The following is a 20,701-nucleotide window of genomic DNA, read 5'->3' as shown; positions in this document are numbered from 1 at the left end:
GAAGAAAATAGTTGTTTTTTCATTTTCTTATTTTTTATTTTATTTAGAAAAATGAATTAACAAATGATACAGATTAAAGAGTTATAAAACTGGACTAAACAGAATAAACTGGGCCTGAATCAGATTTTTGGCAGGACTGAAGCAGGAACATGACTAAACTAAAATGACAAAAACCAGATCATGTATTTTTGTTTTGTTATTGTATCAGTACTACCAGAAGATTCTTGTGTACCACTGAGAATATCCACAAAACCACTCCCTGTTCATTCACTATCTTTGCAGAGATCATTTTACCAGCTGAGAAATACAGGTGTTATTGCGATGTTACTTTTGCATGTCATTTAGTGGTTTCTTCTGAGCGAGACTTTCTGAAACCTGCTTGTCAAACACCTCGCTGCCCGCTAAGTTGATGACAGCTGTTGACACACACTTCCCATGGAAAAATACAGCATCAATCTCCAATTCACCTCAGTCTCACGGAAATATAAATGACGGCCTGACTGAAAGACTGTAAGAGGCCATGCACTTTCACACACCTCTGTGCCAAAACGCCCAACAAGGGGGGGAACATGTGCTCGTATGAGGGTGCGCAGGAGGAAAAGTAGCGATCGCGGGTGCCGGTTTTGGGTCGGCAGCCGGGGGAGCTTGTCTAACAGTGATGAAGTGCCTTGGATCCACATCGTCTTCCCAGGAAGTGTTTTCCAGGTCACAGCAAATAAATCTCACAGGCGGGCATTTATCTTACTACACACCCCTGCTCTCCTTCTGTCAGCCTCCAAAACCACACCATATGGCCGCAGTCCAGGGGGAAGTCTTCATCACCACCTCTGCTTAGTCGCACCATAGATAGGCCATTCTCATTAAGTCGACTCGGCACATTTAGAGACAATTGCAACCTAGCTAGAAGACCCAAAGTAGGAGATACGGCAGTGCAGGAGGGACCGACCACAATAGTAAGGGGTCTAACGCAGCGTGTGATGGAAAGATGAATTGTGCACTAGATAGGGCACGGGGGGTGAAATAGATTAGGAGGGCCCAGCAGGAGTGTAATGCATGGTGGTACTCAGGCTTCTTCTGGTAGTGCTGGTTTTAATGAGTCAGTATGAATAAAGAATGCACCGGTCCAGCTTTTACAGTTCCGATGCCGATATCAATACTATGACAGGAATGTCAAACTCAAATTCACAGAGGGCCAAAATTAAAAACTGGGATTAAGTCGTGGGCCAAACTAAATATTTATTGAAAAATTTCAACATCTGCATGTTTTCTTTTCTTTCATATTAACATAACTGTTTAATAATAGTTTTGCTTGAATATTGAATCTAGAACAAGCATAATATAAAATAATAACAAAATTTGGTAACACTTTAGTTTAGGGACCACATATTAATAGGTAACTAAGTGGTAATTGGTTTGCTAATTAGCTGTTACTTAGCTATTAGTTGGTATTAATCAAACACTTAATGCTTATTAAGATTTCAGTGTATACACAAAAACATTGATTATAATCTCCACTACTTTAATGGGAAGAAAATAGTTAATGTGTTAGTACTCGCGAAATACAGGCTTAGACAAAAAATGCATTAAAAGTACTTTATAAATACTAACAACGATGTAATTAAGCACGTATTATGCATTTTACTATTAACTAGCTATTAATATGTGGTCCCTAATCTAAAGTGTTACCCAAATTTTAAATAAATAATGTCTCAATAGCCTATCTGTAGCTGGCAGGCCAGCTTTAATACATATTTGATATGATCTCCCGGGGCAAATATAATTATATCGTGGGCCAAATTTGGCCCCCGGGCCTCAATTTGACATGTCTGGCTTTATCTGATATTTGCTATTCAGTGATACCTATGTAGGGACAGAAAATGGTACAGTTTCCTTACAACACAGTTATCTTATTACACAAGAGATCCAGTTGTGTTATGTAACTATTATTTATCCTTCACATCATTACAGAACCATTACATATGAATAAAAATTCAAAAATTATGAGACGCTTTAAAAACAGCCTGCAAATAATCTTGTTACATCTACTTAAAGGTCAGGCCAGGATATCTACTGAACTGATACTCAGTTTTCAGTATTGATGCTGGTATTTTATACTAGTATCGGTATCGGCTCTGGTTGTGTGTAGTTGCAAAATTGGAAGTTTTGTTTAGTCCTGATTTGGAAATTGTGTAGTCCCAGTTCAGTTTTGGCTTGGTTGAAGTGTAACCACAGATTTAGCACGTTTATTTCTGATTCTGCCTTTGATTCGTTCATGTTTAGTCTGGGCCCACTGTGCCTGATTTTTTTTTTTTTTGGCCTTTAAACCATGAAAACGAATTCATTTTGAATGGTCTGTAGTGGTCGACTTACCTTATGCATTCCAAACACCCCAATGATTCACTGTGATGAGTATTCAAATGCTTTTCACAGCTTTCAGAGGCTAGAGCGGAGTTTTGCCAACAACAGCTAGCATGCTAACAGCTCATTTGCTGATTCTTGGACAATAAATGCTTTGTAATCAGATGCAGACAGCACACAGTGGCCTCATTTTGACATCACTGGGTACCCACTTAAAGTTCATATTGAGTCCTCGTCAGTCCCATTTGCGCCCTTAAAGTCTTCATCTCTGTTAAAATTGTGACATAGAAAACAAAATGTTCTCTGGTTAAGTGCAAACAGTTTCACCCAAACTACTGTAATGCATTTGCGATACAGTGATAAAAGAAAATGACTGTGTTTATCTTTATCTTTCCACAGTCTAACAACTCCACAAAACCGAACATAGAGGAGGGCATTGCACTGTTCTCCACTCTCCTGAACAATAAGCACTTCCTCGTCACTTTTGTCCACGCGCTGGAGCAGCAGAAGGACTTTGCCGTTCGGGACAGGTAAAAGTCAAAACTATAAACTACAATGTCCAGCTGTGCATCATCACTCGCCTCTCCTCTGTCATTGTCAGGCCACATACACTATTTTCTGCTCTATGTTTTGATGTCGTGTCCCCATCAAAAACATTCCTGAAGTTGTGTTTTGTTCCATTCACACATGTTTAACACACAAACCCTGCATATTTAGTCTGAGTTCTTCTTTCAAACTGAAAACACACTGTTCCACTTGTTGGTAATGTGGTGTAATGTCAAGTGGTAATGCAGGAAATGCTCCACTGTGTTTTATACTCCATACACCTGAGATACAGCCATTTGGATAGTTTCAGCCCTGGAATTGCCAACTTCTACTGAACTAAAAGTAAAAGGTAGTTGTTATACCAGTACATGACATCACAAGGTGCAACAGAGCATTTTTATAATAGAGATAGATGGTAATATAGAACATTTAATATTATCTAATGCCTAATATACTGGGTTATGTTTTAATTTATTCTATGGGTTGTGGTTTGTATTTAATAATAATGCATTGAATAGGGGTGTGCAAAAATATCGAAATATCAATATATCATATCCTTTAATGTGATGATACAGTATTGATATCATGGGCTGCTCTATCGATATATTGCCAAGATTATTATTTGGTATATTTTATTCAATTATTTTGTTACAGTGATTCAGTTTTGTTGCTTGTTTAGAGAAAGGAAACTCATTTATGCAACACATTTGACATTTTCACTGTTTTGCTGAGTAAAATGGGCATGTTTCATATAAACTAAAATAAGTGGTTTAACAAAGACTTTTAGTATCACAGCCATGATTTAGCCTTTATTTTTTTATGGAACTGTATCAAATTGATTTGAAATATATTGTATCGAATTGAAAGTGCACTGCATTGAGATATGTATCGTATCGTGGCCTACGTATCGAGGTATGTATCTTATTGTTAACTTCTTAATGATACCCAGCCCTAGCACTGAATATTTACAGCACTTTTCAAGACACCCAAAGTGCTTCACAAGGCTTTATTCAATCACTCACACACAACATTCATACATAGACAAAAGTAGATGAAGTGTGTTGCCTAAGGACACAATGACTGATATGATATGCGTAAGAGCTCCACCTGGTATTCCCAGCAGTCTCCCATCCAAGTACTAACAAGGCCCAATTCTGCTTAGCTTCCAAGATCGGGCATTCTCCAGGTGGCCTGGCTGTATGTATAAGTGCAAAGTCGACACAGTATGTTATTTAAAGCATCACTTAAAACATCCCTGTAGTAAATAATAATAGTCTATTCATTGTGTCACTATGGAGATCCACTTAAAGACCAGAGAAAAATTCCCACTGAACGCCACATCCTGGTCCCATCCCTGGAGTCAGCACTTCCTGATTGATGCAGCCTGTTTGCGGTGGATTACACTGGACTTTGTGAGGGAAATCCCCCACACCTCTGGCCCGCCTCACCCACTCACTCCCTGCATTACATCAGGGCTGTTTTTGGCCTCTGTCACAGGTGCAACCGGGACGACTCCGAGCTGGTGTTATTTTAAAATCTCCACTGACCACACACTGTCAGGGCATGTTTGTAAGAGTGGGTTTTCTCTCAATGGTCACATAATTCTCTATCTCACTCTTTCCAGATGCAGCTTGGCCTCTCTGCTTACCATCGCCCTTCATGGTAAACTCGAGTACTACACCAGTATCATGAAGGACCTGCTCGTGGATTTGATTGATGCCTCGGCTTCCAAAAATCCAAAACTGATGCTTCGTAGAACAGAGTCTGTCGTGGAGAAAATGTTGACAAATTGGATGTCTATATGCATGTATAGCTACCTCAAGGTTAGTGCATTTTTCAGCAGAGGTTGAAAACTTAAAAAATGCAAATTAATTAACTGTGGACTAGGTTTATTAGCTAATGTTTTTTTTAAATGCCTAAAGCAAACACTTTTCCAAAATAATAATATTAATATATTTTATTTATATTGCATTTTAAATAGTACTCAAATTGCTATGGTAAGTAAAAATGTCAAAGTTAAAAACAATTACATAATAATTAGGAATACAATACAAGATCATGTGGCATACAAAATTAAAGTGGCAAAAAATAATGAATTATCAGTAAGTTTAAAAGGTAACACTTCTGTCCCAAAGTGTACTAAGATTTCCCCAAATTACTGTAAAATTGCTCCTAACCACAGTAATTTAAGTATATGTACTTCAATCTCTAGCTTTAACATACTTTCATAAATTCCTCCACATATCTGAGCTTTTGCCCATTTGTCCACATTTCACAGGAAACAGTGGGTGAGCCTTTCTTCCTGCTGCTCTGTGCAATCAAGCAGCAGATCAACAAGGGCTCCATAGACGCCATCACAGGGAAGGCGCGCTACACCCTCAACGAGGAATGGCTACTCCGAGAGAATATTGAGGCCAAGCCGCAGGTCAGACTCACCACAGTCACACACTGACCATCACCCGCCAACGCCAGACTGAGGATTATTCATTTAACAGCACTAATGGTTCATAACACACACAATTAGGCTTGTTTTGCTCGATTCTAAAGATCAGTAATGGGCCGTGGATGTGTCAGTTGATTAATGGACTTTCAGAGCCAAAATACAGTTATTTCCAGTTTGTCTTTTACTTTTTTCAGTTTTTAACACATGGGCAGGTGTGGAAGTGGTTTTTGTTATGTGTTTAGGGAAGGCAGGTTTATTTGTATAGCACAATTCCTACACAAAGTAATTCAAAGTGCATTACAGAATAAGAAAGACATTAAAGTCACAATACAAACACACCAAAACATAAATAATCATAAAATTTAATTAAAAGAGTTATTTGTCCATTAGTAAAATCCTATTCCTAATATAGAGCCTGTCACACTCTCTTAGTCCACTTTATACAGTCTATGGCCTGGATTTAAACATAGTCAAAGTGAAGTCTCTTGTCTCACATCTTTAGGAAGGCTGTTCCAGATTTTAGCTGCATAAAACTGAAATGCTGACTCCCCATGTTTAGTCCTGGCTCTGGGCACCAGTAGGAGGCCTGTCCCTGGGGTCCTCTGAGTGCAAGATGGTTCATATGGCACTAACACATCATTTAATGTAGCCACTGTGAGAGATTTGTCTCTTTCTCGCCTTTCTCAATAGTGTTAGGCTTACACTATTAATATACCCTCCCACTGACAGATGGATTCATGAAAGGAAACCTAATTTTCACCTCTCAGGGTCATAATGCATAATTAGTGCACCTCAAAGTAACCATGGCAGTTGATAAGTTATATTTACTTACTTTTCTTTTGTTTTGCAGAACATCAATGTATCTTTCCAGGGCTGCGGCATGGACTCTCTATCTGTCAGGGTCATGAACACAGACACAATCTGCCAAGTGAAGGAAAAAATCATAGAGGCCTTTTATAAAAACCTGCCATTCTCACAGTGGCCCCGAGCGGAGGACGTGGACCTGGGTAAGAGGGAGCGGACATTTCCCCTGATTATTTTCATCCTTCCTCTTCGGCCACCTTGTATGAGATATAGTAATCTTCTTTTGCAAAAGGTCAATTCCCCTCATGATGCTCAACTAACCCGAGGCAGCAATATAATAAATGACAGAATACATTGAGGAGGGTGTACAGTCATAATCACAAAGAGTTATTGCTTTCAAAATCCGTGGAGCCCCAGAGCTGATTTGATTAATGGCCAGGGAATATTTCTACAGGTCGTGGCACAGACAGTTAGTGCTCGACTGCTTCTCACTGTTTCTCTCTACTTAGTCACAAATTTAGGATGAAATTATTTATAGAAAATGATATGTGATACATTTGTTTCAGTGGCTCAGCTCAGATTAAAAATCCACTGCAGAGGATAAGACAATGTACTTTTGGTACCTTTCCTTTACCCCCCTATTGAGAGTGTCTGGACAGGAAGTGCATGGTATATTTTGATGTAATCATTCATAGTTAAAGGTCCTATATTACACAAAATGGACTCTTGGGAGCTTTAAGCCATGTTAAAATGTTGTTACCTCATCTAAAACATACTCGGAGTTGTGATTTGTTTCATTTAGACAAAGAATAATCCTGGTTTATTTATTAGTCTGTCTGCATCCCCAAAGCTCAAAATGCTCTATTCCACCTTGTGATGTCATGAAACAGTACTTTTCAACAATCAACAGCTATCTTTTACCTTTAGCTCAGTAGAGATTTGCAATTCCATGGCTGAAATCATCCAAAAGATTCTTCTAAAAATGTATGAAGTTTATAAAACACAGTGGAGCACTTCCTGTATTACCACAGAGTGTTTTCTGTTTGAGAGAAAATAACTCAGCCTAAATACAATAAATAAACGTGTGAGTGAAACAAAACACAACTCTGGATAGGATATTGATGAGGAAACAACATTATAATAAATGTCAGAAAATAGCGTAATCTGGGCCCTTTAATGCCATTTCTGCTTCTCGTTTAATAATGTTAATAAATATTTGAGCATACATTTTCTTCAATTTTGTGAAATACTATACAAGTAGTTCTCTATATTGCCATACCCTTCTCATTTTCTTACACTTTCTCCACACTTCTGCCTGTCACTCAGAGTGGTTCGACTCCGGTAGCAACAGTCGACTTCTGCAGGACCTGGACAACTCGTCAGTGATGGAGGATGGCAGGAAGAAGCTCAACACAGTCTTCCATTACCAGGTGTGAATAACTATGTGTGTGAATAAATGTGTGTGTGCGCGCGTGAGTAGATGTGTGCGTGTGTGTGAGGTCTCCGAGGTGGTGGCTGTCATCTGTTGTGTGTCTGTATATCCTGACAATCTAACAGCAGCAGCGGGTGGTTTAAGGTGAGAACTCCTTGTAAATGGTGTCCTCTGTAGGTGGGCTGGCTCCACTTTCACCGGCGCTTTATACGAGGTCCAGACCAGTCTATAAGCTGATTGTGCTCCGACACACAAGACAATGGCAAAGAAAAGGCTATTTATACTTACAGTCAGTTTCAGATATTACAAATTATGATCAGTTACATGGATTCTCTGGAAACTCCACATGTAGTATGGATTACAACAATGTTTAGGCGTTAACAGACAGTTAAATCGCCGTGGACAACCCAAGCCTGGCTAAACATAGAAAATATATATGTACATAATTATGCAAAAAAAAAAAAAAAAAATGTATCACTACATAACATTAATTTGTAAAGGTGCACTATGTAACTTTTTGGTTGTTTGTTTCTATGGATATGTCATTATTCTTCCTGGAATGTTCCGCACTATGACATTAAACAGCTCAATAATACCTAGGAAAACAGGCGTCCTGACTGTGAGCGGGGTCACCTCTCCATCGATCTAGGAGTGTAAGAAAAAATCGATTCAGTGATATATCGTGATACTGATACCCAAATCGATTCAAAATGCATCTGAATCGATTTTTAAAATAATATTTTTCACATAAATTCATTATTTATATTCATTGTTATGATGATTTAAACATTTTTATAAATTCATACAATTATCTTCTCGTGAAGGTGTAGTTGACTGTAGAAGTAATTATTGATAAATTGCAATATATCATCCTATGTTTTAGTATCGGGATATATCGAATTGTGACATGCATATGATGATATGTATTGTATCGTCAGACTCAATGCAATGCACACCCCTTCTGGTTTGGTCTCCATAAAGATAGAAAAACTTAATACCAAAATGTGAAGCATTTCAGACAAAGTAATAACATCAGGAAAAGCTTTTGATGGACCCTTCACCAGAAAAGTTACACAATGCACCTTAAAAATCATACATATTTAAATTAATAGTATAACATATTTGTATTTGATTTCCACTTAATTAGTCCAGTGGTCCTCAAACTTTTCACACCAAGTACACCACTCCAACATATGAATACTGCCAAAGCCAAGTCTACAAGTGGACTATTTCAGGTCTGACATGAACTAGTTCTGAACAACCCAAAGAAATGTAAAATGTGAATTAACTTTAAATTCCCAAATATTTTAACTGCTGTATTAGTCAGTTATTTATAGAAAACCATATGGCCAACCCCCTAACCAGCAGTGAAATTACCACATTTTTTATGAAACAAAATAAACCCTGTCCAAGCGTTTTGTTATTGCTTTCCTTTGAGGACATAATTATGTGTGTTTGCTTATGTCCCATTCATTTGCACATGAGTAAACAGACATTAGTTGACCTCTGACCTTTGCCCCATTACCTGTACTCGCTAAGTGCTCTGTTTAGTTTAAGCTGCTCCTTGGGACTAGAGCTGTGAAACCGATGAGGCGCGGCGTATACTAACAGACTTGGGTTCACTGGAAAAGGCTGCTCCATCCATTTCACCGAGGCTCAACTTTAATGAGCCAAGTTTGTCTCCTGCCAATAGACAAACATATGCATCCCTCATCACTAATAGCTGCACCCCCTAGAGGCCATTTGTAGTGATGGACCTCAGATGACTCTTCTATACAAAGACTAGTTAAAACAGGATACAAAGACCAGGACAAAACCAGGACAAAACTAGGGCAAATCCAGGTCAAAGTGAGATTTAAACCAAATCCCATTAAGCAACCTTAACCAGAACATTTAATGGATTGAACTGGTTCGAAAACAGGACCTCAAGGTGCACTATGTCATTTTTTAAGTAGAGGATATTGATACTTGGCAGTTTACGCTGGGGGTGTTCATGCAGTTACTACGGTGATACTGTGCACAAAAAAAAAGTTTTAGGATGGTCTGAAAGCTCAAGAAAAAATACAAAATGAATTTAAACAGCACATTATTAGGAGTCTGTGATCAGTACAACCAGTCATGGTCCTATTTGGGTAGCTTTTTAACAAAAATGTGAGAGTGACTAACTGAAAAGCTGTTGGCAAATGCTATCTTGCCACTGTAAGTTAATTTAGGCCCCATCCACATTAGTACATCGTGGCGGATGCAGTGTTCGTCCACACTAATCCGATGGAAAATGGCTCCAGAGACGGAACGATCTGGTGCCGCCTGTTCCCAAGAATTCGTCTGAGTACAGATCCGATCTGGCAGCGTGTAGATACCTGAAAATGCTGATACGCTGATGTAGATCTATGCACCATGAGATAATTGACTGCCAAAACGCTAAGAGGCTACAGTATATGTCCATTCATATAAACAGTTTTTGCGTATAACCTGCAGACATACAATCTCTGAAAAGTTTAATATGAACCATCTCCAACACGATAGAAGCACAGAACACTCACTAATCTGTCACAGAAAGAACGCATATAATCCACTGAGTTGTGTCCTTTAGTCTGACAGAAGCTGAACCGCATCAGCACACTATAGCGAGCTGTTTTTTGAGCGCTTAGTTCATGCAAATTATCCGTGTGGTTTTAAGTTTCGTTTCTGTAAAACATAAACAAATATGAGCAAAGCTGTGAGGATAGGGAAGGTTTGCGGACACAGAAACAACGTATCTGGACACAAATAGTTTCCAATATGGTGATACATTGATTCGTTTCAGTGTAAACGTAACCTAAGTCAGCTCTTTCTGGTCAGGTTGTGTTAAAATAAAGTTCAGATTAAGTTTAACTTGAGTAAAAGAACTTCAGATGGAGCAGTGCTTTCAGTTAGCTTCAAACCCTAGGGGAATGTTGCCTTTATGTTTACAAGGAGATGTTATTTGCTTATCTATCATCATGGAGACAAATGGATGATACCACTTGGCCAAATGACTGGTCCAATATGTGGGGAGGCAAGCCCGCTGATAAGTACACCTTAAACTACAAAAACAAGACTAAATCTGGAGTTAATCTTGACAAAACAAATGGTGAAGACCTGCTCAATCCATTTCACCGCAATACAACTTAAATGATCCGGGTCAGTCTCCTGCTGAGTTACCGCCACTATCACTGATTCGCACCAATTGACCAAACATATGAAACTCTCATCACTACCACCCCCTAGAGGGCATTTGATGTGATATACCCCAACTAACCTTTGACCTCCTGCCCTCTACCTTCTCTCCTCCACTCCGCAGATCCCAGAGGGGGCATCACTAGCCATGAGCATGCAAGACAAGAAAGAAAACACGCTGGGCAGAGGTACGTTCCACAACCTTCACATAAACACAAGCGCCGGCAGTCACTTTGTCACACACACTTGGGCTGCCCTTGAATAAATGCCACCCCCTCCATCACAGTATAGGGCACATGGTCTGTTCATCAGTAGAACATGATACATCCATGTAAACAAGCTAGGAACCGTGAGCCCCCCCTTGCCCCAAAACACAAAGCTCACATCTAAGCTAATAAATCACCACACATAGTCACACGTCTCACAGGGAGAGCTGCCACCGAGCCTCCTTCTCTGCGTTATAGATGTATTCCATTAGCAAATGTCAGCTGCTAGGGAAAAATGCCACTTAACTCGGCCCAATGTCCAGACACGACTGTGAATGCAAAAATGGCTTGTTGATCTTGTTGACAGATGGTTACATATTCGAGCTGCATGTTATTAGAAGCAAAGACATGCATTAAATGTGTTAAAAAGAGAATAATAGCCAAACTCAGCTTTTCTCAGATTTTTACCAAGATCTGACCCCACTGAAACATGAAGACGAAAGTGGAATTGTGTTGTGTTTTGTTCACATATTTGGAGAATCCTAAGGCTGAATATTAGAGTGTATAAAGAAGTGGACTAAGAGAGTGTGACGTTGCTCCATAGAGTTCAGATTGAGCCAAATGAAGCTCACGAGGCTAGTGATTATTGGAGCGGATTCAGAGCTGAGTTCCATGTTAGGCAGAGGAATTTATTTACATACAAAATAGTGAAATAGAAACACCAGGATCATATTGAGTGGGTTAATTCGAACATTTTAAGACCAAAATGACGAGGCTCACAGCAGCAGTTACAGAGAGAGGGGTGACAATTTTGTGTAATGTCAATTGAAGCCAGAGTCAATGGAGCCAGAAGCGCCCCCATGCTCACTGTCCTTCCTATTTGGAAAGTGGCTGCTAACAGGATAGCTATGTCCATTTATATAGCGAGTATGGGCTGAATAAATATGCAAAACTCTTTCAGGAATCACTTTCACATTGTTCTGAAATATAGACACCATCATATTACTTGCTCCAATATTTTTTGAATTTTTTCTGTCATGTTTAAACTCAAATCCTAATCCTAATTAAGATATTAAAGAAGCAGCTCTGTCTGTTGAGGGCTCAGCAGGCAGGACGTGTAACTGTAACCTTCCACTGTCCCCACTGTCTGGAGCACATACATGTATTATAGACTTGAGCAGGCCGAGTGGGCTGGCCTTTACAGCGACAAATGTTTTTCTAAGAGAATGTGATAGCCCCTGTGGACATTTTGTATTGATCATTGTAAAATGTAAAAAGCAACCAATGTTTCCAAAGTTGAAAGTTTTAATATAGTTTAGAATGTAAGTTTTAGGTGCAGGGCTGGAAACCATCGATTTACCTTGGAGAAGTTATTTTTATGTCTAGAATGTTCCACAAATTGGCGTATGTTATAAATCTCCAGGGACACAAGCAGGTGACCTCCACCAAACTATGTATTTTTTAGCAATGAAAACATGAAGAACTGAAAAAATGTGTGATACGAAATTTTATATACTGAGACACATTTCAGGCAAAGCAATCACATGATGACATTAGTACGACGTTCATTAATTAAATATGTAAAATATAATGATAAGTGAAATCTGAATATACATTTAGTTTTAATAAGTGATCGTTTGGTCAAGGTCAGAGTTAAAAACGAGTGCACATAGATTCTTTCATAATTTCCTCGTCCACTCATTGGCCATGCTTCCTCCATTTTATAATCAGTACTAGAGCAGAGCAGTATCCTGCACAGTCTATGTCCATCAAAGCCATTCACCCAGTGCCAGGAATAGGCTTATGGACCAAACCCTGGCACTGGCTTCAAAGCATCAAGGGGTGTTATGTGGCTGTAGTGCTCCCTGGCTAATGTGAAACAGTGTACGCGCTGTGATGAGTGCTGAGGGGCTGGACTGAGGCCCGCTGGGCTGAGCATCTCTGGCAACGCTGTCTGTAATGAGAACACATGAGTATCTGTGTGAAAGCTGGACAAGTATCTGACATTGTTTTCTATAGCTTTGTCACTGTACAATAATCTGTATTTTCACCTATACACGGTGTAATTTAAGGATTTGTGCCAGTGTAGTATGGCCGTATACATCCTTTTTCTCTATGGTAATAAAATCTATCATTATCGCTATCATGGAATTTTCAACATGCCAAAATTGGTCTCCCAGCGTTTTCTGATCCTGCAACTGCCAGCTACTTTTAAATTCTATAAGCAGCTGCCTCTAAAAAGAAAATTAGACCAATTTCCCACATGCAATTTGATACCAAGTTTGGAGCCTATATTCTGAACTTTAAATGAAGAGGAGTGAGACTTTTGTGAGTGAACTACAATGTGATTAAGAGATAATGACACCTTATGTGATTAATATTTTTAGAATGAAATTGACTTTAGTGAGTGTTAAGCCATGTTATAATGTTATTACTTCCTCAAAACCATACCTGGAGTTGTGCTTTATTTCATTCAGACATTCAAGTAACCCTTTATTATTAGTCTGCCTCCATCTCCAAAGCTTGAAATGCTCTGTTCCACCTTGTGATGTCATGAAACTGTAGTTATCAAGTTAACAGCTGCCTTTTATCTTTAGCTCAGTAGAGATTGGCAATTCCAGGACTGAAATTATCCAAATTATTCTAGTGAAGGTATACGGAGTTTAAAAACACAATGGAGCACTTCCTATATTACCACATGGCATCATAAGGTGGAACAAAGGGTTTCTGTTTGAGAGAACTCAGCGTAGGTATTCAGGGTTTGTGTGTTAAACATGTGTGAATGAAACAAAACACAACTTCAGGTCTGTTTGTAATGAGGAAACAACATTAACATAAAAAAATGTTAATCAAAAAATAGAGTAATATTGCCCCTTTAAATAAAACATTACACATAATTGACATCATACAGACTTATAGGCTTATATATTTTAATACAGTTGTGGGTGACCAATGTGTGTTTTAAATTCATTTGAATGCTTTATGTCTAGACACTAACTATCTTGATCAATATTAAGTATCAGAGACCCAGATCAGAGAAGTTGAAGTATCAGAGACATTTCAGGACGACAAACTTGTATCACAGAATATATAACACATCAGTCTATCCATGGATTTAAAAGTGATGAAACTCAAGCACTGTTACCATAGCAATTTGAAACGAAATATTACCTCTTTTGAATGGGCGAATAAGTCCTCAGTATCACTTCTTAGAAAACAGGAAGCAGAAACCCTTGAATACAAATATACCCAGCATGAAAAATCTCTATCCACCTGTGTGTGTATGTAGTGATGTGTTTATGTTTAGTATCACATGTAAACCAGCGCAGTTTAATGCCATTTGCAAACACTGGCTGCGTATTACCATCTCATTAGAGCGGCTCCAGAACCACTCATGGCCTCTGTCTCTGCCTCTGCTAATCTCCCCAACATACCCCCACCCCCTCCTCCTCCACACTGCCCCATCCACCATAATCACTCTCTCTCTATCTCTTCCTCTTGCTCGCCTGTCAATCTCTGCCTTGTTTTTCCCCTGGCCTATCTGTCACATACACCTCTGCCCCCTCGTGTCCCTTTAGTCTCCACCTCGCTGATTGCACATTGTTTTACACACTGTATTTTTGTGTCTTTTCTAGTGAAAGATCTGGATACGGAAAAGTATGTGCACTTGGTGAGTACCACAATCAGACGTGTTTTTTTTTCTAATTACATGGTTGAGGGCCTTCACTTGTGTACAGCGTGCAAACAAAATTGAGAGTTTCTGTTCATCCTTCTCCATAAATTTAAATTCATACTTACAGTTGATAATAACCCTAAACAAGCTATTGTTAATAATGATATTTTTATGATTATTATGTTATATTTAATTGTTTGAGGTCAGAAACTACTGTAAAGCCTGGGTAAACATTGCCTGACCAGCCAGTCCCTTCTACAATAGAGAATAGAGGGTGAAAATCCTCCATTCTAATTTGAGATGATCCAACCACAGCTGCTAATTTGTAGCATGTGTCTCTCAAATGCCGAAGACATCTCCTCTCCAAAATTCCCACATCATTCACAACAAAATACTGTATATAACTTCTTTTACCTGAGATAAATAACAGTTTTGGTGCTTTGATTGTTGAGTCTGCAAAAATCTGTAGTATTTCTCAGTCCTTTATGTTGTTTATTCCCTGTTTATTTCCATGTTTTGTTTTGTTTTTTACACAAATGGACAATGAGTTCTGGCTGGGTCTAAATATTTTTTAGCACACAAAGCACGCATTCACACGCTGGTGGTGGCAAGCAACCTGTCACAGCTGCCCTGTATTGTGTCTCAGTCACTATAAGGGTCAAAAGCCACTACTATCTCTGTGCTAATGCAAGTCAAGATAAGATAAGAAGGTTATGTTGTTAGGAAAACCTTAAGTCGGGTATACATTGTGCGATTTTTGACCCTTTTTGAGACGATTTTTCACTTGGGCGACAGTTTTTGGGATCGGATTGATTTTTGGCTTAATCGTGTGTTGTGCTTCATGTAGTATACATAGGGTAACGCAAACCGATTAATACCTCAGGACCAGCTCCCGATAAACAATCGTAGGTCACAAGAATATCAAACCTTTTTGAAATTCAGTCGCCTCTCGTTAGGGTTTTGCTCTGTTGAAGTCGTTCGTCTAGTGTGATAACATGAATCGTGAGCTGTGAACTTAAACCCTACTATTTGGTCATACAGTTTGAGCTGGGGCTGAGTGAAATGATCGAAAATATCGCACAGTGTCCAGCATTAGTTAAAGAAACGTGTTTATCCACCAATGTTACTATTTTAAAAGTGCACTGTGTAACTTTTGGTGGAGGATCATCACCAGCTTTTCTCCACAGAGATGTTGCCTGGAATGTTCCACAAGATATCATTACACTTATTTATCTCTACGGAGACAGCAAGTGACGCCGTAGGGCCAAGTTACATGTCAAATCTATGGAGAGGCGAGCCCACTCACAGTAATAATGCAAGTTTTAAGTCAATAAAAAAAACATGTTATTGAGCAAATGCACGATGGATACAGTATATGTAATGCCAGGAACATTCCAGACAAAGCAACAACATCTCCATGGAGACAAGCAGATGGGAAAACCTCCACCAGAAAAGTTGCACAGCGTATCTTTAAACCAACCCAAGCCAACTGATTGATCCTCCCAGAATTATAAATAACCAATACTTTAGCAATTATTTTTCAATGATAAAACCAAATACAAAGGAAAGTCTCTGCGTGTGAAGCTCGTAGAATTGCTCTTATATTATTAATGGACTATACTGAGCATATTCACACTGTATTACTACTACTACTACTACTACTACTGCTACTACTAATACTACTACTACTTCTACTACTAAACTATAATGCTATTTTGGAGTTTACAGTCTTTTAGGTGCATGCTGTTACTAGTCAGTCAGGAGAGGCTGACGACAGAGAAATGAGGTGAACGGAGGTGAGAAAGAAAGCTGCTGAGAGGACATGACGGCCCTAATGCTGCTTAAGCTCTTTTATAAACGTCAGAAAAGATATGGGCCCTTTGACTTCAGAATAATGAGTTCTTTGGAATACAATTTGCCGGGTGAATAGTTAGTTTTCTGGTTCCTTTTTTACCACAAGTTTGAGGGGACTTTGCACGGTTTTTATCCTCACCTCTGCTAGACCTGCCAGATGCATGATAATATACAGGTTATCTAAGGGCTTGGTGCAATAATGTTTTGTGCCTACTACCATTAATATTTTTCCAAAATGATCTGAATTTTCTATAAAGCTTAAAATTGAAGAATAAAGGGAAAATGGTGGGTGTGAAACATGCAGGTGGTAATATGGGTTTTCTCCCTCTGCTCAATGATCTGCAAAGGTGAATTGGTCATTGTACATTACTCAGAGTGAATGAATGGGGCTACAGCAGGTGGACTACAGTTATTTTGTCATTCCATGGTAATAATAATAATTAGGCCCATAGGTTTTTGTTAAAAAAAAACTTAACTGTAGAAATGTATTAATGTTTCTACAAGTTTTTTAGACACTTATTTTACTCTAGCACAATTGGCGGTTCGAATCACATTCTCAACATAAACATGATTGGTAGAGCGGCCAGATCCACTGATCCATTGGTTGGCAGTGTGATTCCAACTCCCACAGATGAATAATGTCGTTGGGCAAGACACTTAACCCGCCTCGCTTCCAGTGTCAATGGTGTCAATGGCGTGTGAATGTGTGTGTGAATGGGTGAGTGACTCCTTGATGTAAAGAGCTTTGAGTGCCTTGGAGGTGTTAAAGCGCTACATAAAAATGTGACCATTCCCCATGATATTTGACTGAAACACTTATATTACATGCATGAATTATTCTAATATCACACAGTCATTGAAAAACGTGATTAAAAGCCACTTATTGAATGTGGCTTACCCTTTGTTGGTGTCAGAGTTGAAGCAAAGGCAAAATTTCCCATTTAACGTCTCACGGGCAGAAGCTGTTGAGCTTTCCTGGCTGGTTTCTCTGCTTAAACATGTGTGATGACCTTTTTGTGTTTCAGGTCCTACCTCACGACGAGCTCATGGAGACCAGGAAGAAGCACAGACAAAGTCACCATAAGAAAGTGCTGCCGGAGATCTATCTGACACGCCTCCTGTCCACCAAGGTGACTACAAAGAGCTTACAGACTTAAATATCAAAACATCCCCTAGTTCTATATGACCTCTTTTTATCCTCACTTGAGAATAGTCAGGCACAAAGGGCTAAAAAAGTGGCAGGCAAAAACCTGTTATTATTCTCAAGCCTGCAAATAGGACTATAAATATTATATCTGCTTTTGGGATATTTTACCAATGTCTGTGCATTTTGTGCTTTTGCTGTTATATAAAAGACTTACGGAATAAAGGTAAGGTTAGGTAGACTGAACTGTCTGCGTAGGAAAATTTGCCCCCTGCATTTGACCCGTCCTTCAATACCACTGGGGAAATCAGCAGTGACTAATAGTGGCAAGGCAAGTTTATTTGTATAGCACAATTTGTACACAAAGTAATTCAAAGTGCTTTACAGAATAAGAAATACATTAAAATTACAATGCCAACAAATCAAAATATAAATAATCATCACAAAATTAACCTTAATAGAAAAAAGTACGGAATAAAAACCTTTCAGTCATATGCACAGTTAAACAGAACCATGTTTGTGAAAAGTCTTATTTGAAGAAATGGATGAATAAATACAAAAATACATAGAATAAATAAAATAGAGGAATGAAGGAAAGATAACAATCTTCAAACAGTTGGGACATCTTCAGGCTATTGTTTTTGTAGTAACCACAGACTGTATAAAGAAGTGGACTAAGGGAGCATGCACAGTCATCTGAAGCTCACGAGGCTCACAGTTATAGGGTGAATTTGGAGCCGAGTTCTATATTAGGATTAGGAAATTATTTACAAATAAAATGGCGAAATAAAACACCAGGATCATGTAGAGCAGGTTATATAAAATGACGAGGCTCATTGCAGAAGTTACAGGAGTTCAAGGGACAACAAATTCATCCATTTATAGATACAGTCTATGGTCCTGACTGTAGTGAGTAGTATGATAGTGAAGAGCTTTATTTCAGTAGTTGAATGACTGAAAAAAAATACAGAAATACATATAAATCAATGAATGACTGAATCAACACATCTTCAACCAGTTCAACCAGGGACACTGTTTTTGTTCCAACTCAGCACTTCAGTCAATTTAAAGCAGTATTATGTATGAACCGCTTGTCTCTGCTCCACAGGGAACTTTGCAGAAGTTCCTGGATGACCTCTTCCAGGCCATCCTCAGCATCCCTCTGGACCGCCCACCTCTGGCTGTCAAATACTTCTTTGACTTCCTTGAGGAGCAGGCAGATAAACGAGGGATAACAGACCCCGACACCCTGCACATCTGGAAAACCAACAGGTAAAACTTCAAACCAAATATAGTATGTGGTCTGCTTAGCTCATTGCACAGGGGAAGGGCAGTGGTTAATTAGCTGTGTCATTGTTCCTGTGTCTATAGTTTACCTCTTCGCTTCTGGGTGAACATCCTGAAGAATCCACAGTTTGTTTTTGACATTGACAAGACGGACCACATGGACGCCTGTCTGTCTGTCATCGCTCAGGCCTTTATAGACGCCTGCTCCATTTCTGACCTGCAGCTCGGCAAGGTGAGCCAAACCTGTCAATCCAACCATCATCAAAACAAATACCAGCTGCAAATAGGCACCACCTGCTCATGATGATTGACAAAGTAAGGCCCATAATATCTGGCCACTACCAAGTGAGTGCTCATTCCGGGGTCTTTGGCGTCCTCTCATCATACCATGTTTAAGTTGGCCAACTGATGAGTCTAAATTTTACTTAGTGAGAGAGAATAGCTGTCTGTGATATAACATTGTTTACAGTGTAGTTTTAAATGTTTAAAGGGGCCATATTGTGCTGTTTTCTGATCTATTATAATGTTGTTTCCTCATCAAAAATATACATGGAGTTGTGTTTTCTTTCATTCAGACATTTAACCAGAGGTGGGACTTGCAAGTCATGACTTGGATGCGAGTCAGACTTGAGTCACTATTTTTAGGACTTGAGACTTGACTTGATAAAATGGACTAAGACTTGGAACTCAACTTGGATTTGAAGGTCAGTGAGTTGGGACTGTACTTGGACTTGAGGCCTGTAACTTGAGAAGACTTAACGCTTCTCCTAAAAGATATCTCTTGTTTATCATGTCAAGACATTTAAAAAGGAAAAAATAGCATTTAGCATCTCTTATATAAATATACTCATATACTTTATATAAATATACCATGATTTTTTAAGTATAATTTAGCTTAAAATTCATATAACTTCCCGAAATCTAAGCTATATTTGGTACTTTGGTTTAAAGACTTGAAATGACTTGAAGCTCAAAGCAGATGACTTGAATTTGACTTGGACTTATGGGCCAGTGACTCAAGACTCAACTTGAACTTGAGGTCAAAGACTTGAGACTTACATGAGACTTGCAAAACATTGACTTGGTCCCACCTCTGTAGTTTAACACAAATCGTACATATTTAGGCTGAGTTCTTCCTAACAGAAAACACTTAAAACACTTTCAATAGACTCATTTGGATCATTTCAACCCTGGAATTGCCAGTCTCTACTGAACTAAAGGTAAAAGGTTGCTCTTAACTTGAAGACTACAGCTTCATGACATCACAAGGTGGAACACAGTATGAGCTTTGGAGATGCAGACAGACTAATAATAAAGGATTACTCAAACACATGTGAATGACACAAAATAAAACTCCAGGTCTGTTTTTGAGGACGTAACAACATTCTAACATGGCTTAAATCTCACAAGAGTCAATTTTACCTAATGTAACACCTTTAACAAATGAACAATAACACCACAAATCTTTCCATTCATCATCTGCCAAAATAATACTTTTTCCATTTCTGTCCCTTCCGGACGCTATAATGTCCCAAACGGTTCAGACAGTCTACCTCTGCTCGTGTTATTTCAGAGCACTGATCCAAGGTCGCGGGCACATGGGGATCTCTTTTGTGCATACGCGTGTCTGTCTCTCGCTGTGTGCGGCTGAATGTCAATGTCCTTTACTGCTCACAAATCCAGCTCATTCGTCTAACACAGTGACCCTGAGACACTGGCTCTATACACCTCCTTCTTCCCCAGAGAGGCCACACAG

The 20,701-nt window shown here is 39.0% G+C and overlaps 1 protein-coding gene across 1 annotated transcript in view; it reads left to right on the top strand.

The window, feature by feature from the left end:
• plxnd1 (plexin D1) overlaps positions 1 to 20,701 on the top strand; it is a 150,697-nt gene that overhangs the window by 121,110 nt on the left and 8,886 nt on the right. The window contains exons 24-33 of the mRNA XM_055165785.1: positions 2,758 to 2,888; positions 4,529 to 4,727; positions 5,183 to 5,329; positions 6,198 to 6,354; positions 7,478 to 7,581; positions 10,906 to 10,969; positions 14,623 to 14,657; positions 17,540 to 17,644; positions 18,767 to 18,930; positions 19,030 to 19,177. Coding sequence (XP_055021760.1) covers positions 2,758 to 2,888; positions 4,529 to 4,727; positions 5,183 to 5,329; positions 6,198 to 6,354; positions 7,478 to 7,581; positions 10,906 to 10,969; positions 14,623 to 14,657; positions 17,540 to 17,644; positions 18,767 to 18,930; positions 19,030 to 19,177 — 1,254 coding nt within the window. The remainder of the gene's footprint in view (positions 1 to 2,757; positions 2,889 to 4,528; positions 4,728 to 5,182; positions 5,330 to 6,197; positions 6,355 to 7,477; positions 7,582 to 10,905; positions 10,970 to 14,622; positions 14,658 to 17,539; positions 17,645 to 18,766; positions 18,931 to 19,029; positions 19,178 to 20,701) is intronic.

This window comes from Boleophthalmus pectinirostris, unplaced genomic scaffold, assembly GCF_026225935.1.
Source record: "Boleophthalmus pectinirostris isolate CB_2022bp ecotype Guang Dong unplaced genomic scaffold, ASM2622593v1 HiC_scaffold_8, whole genome shotgun sequence".
Taxonomy (NCBI): Eukaryota; Metazoa; Chordata; class Actinopteri; order Gobiiformes; family Gobiidae; genus Boleophthalmus; species Boleophthalmus pectinirostris.
The sequence above is the reverse complement of the archived record's forward strand: the minus strand, read 5'-3'. Positions and strand labels throughout refer to the sequence as shown.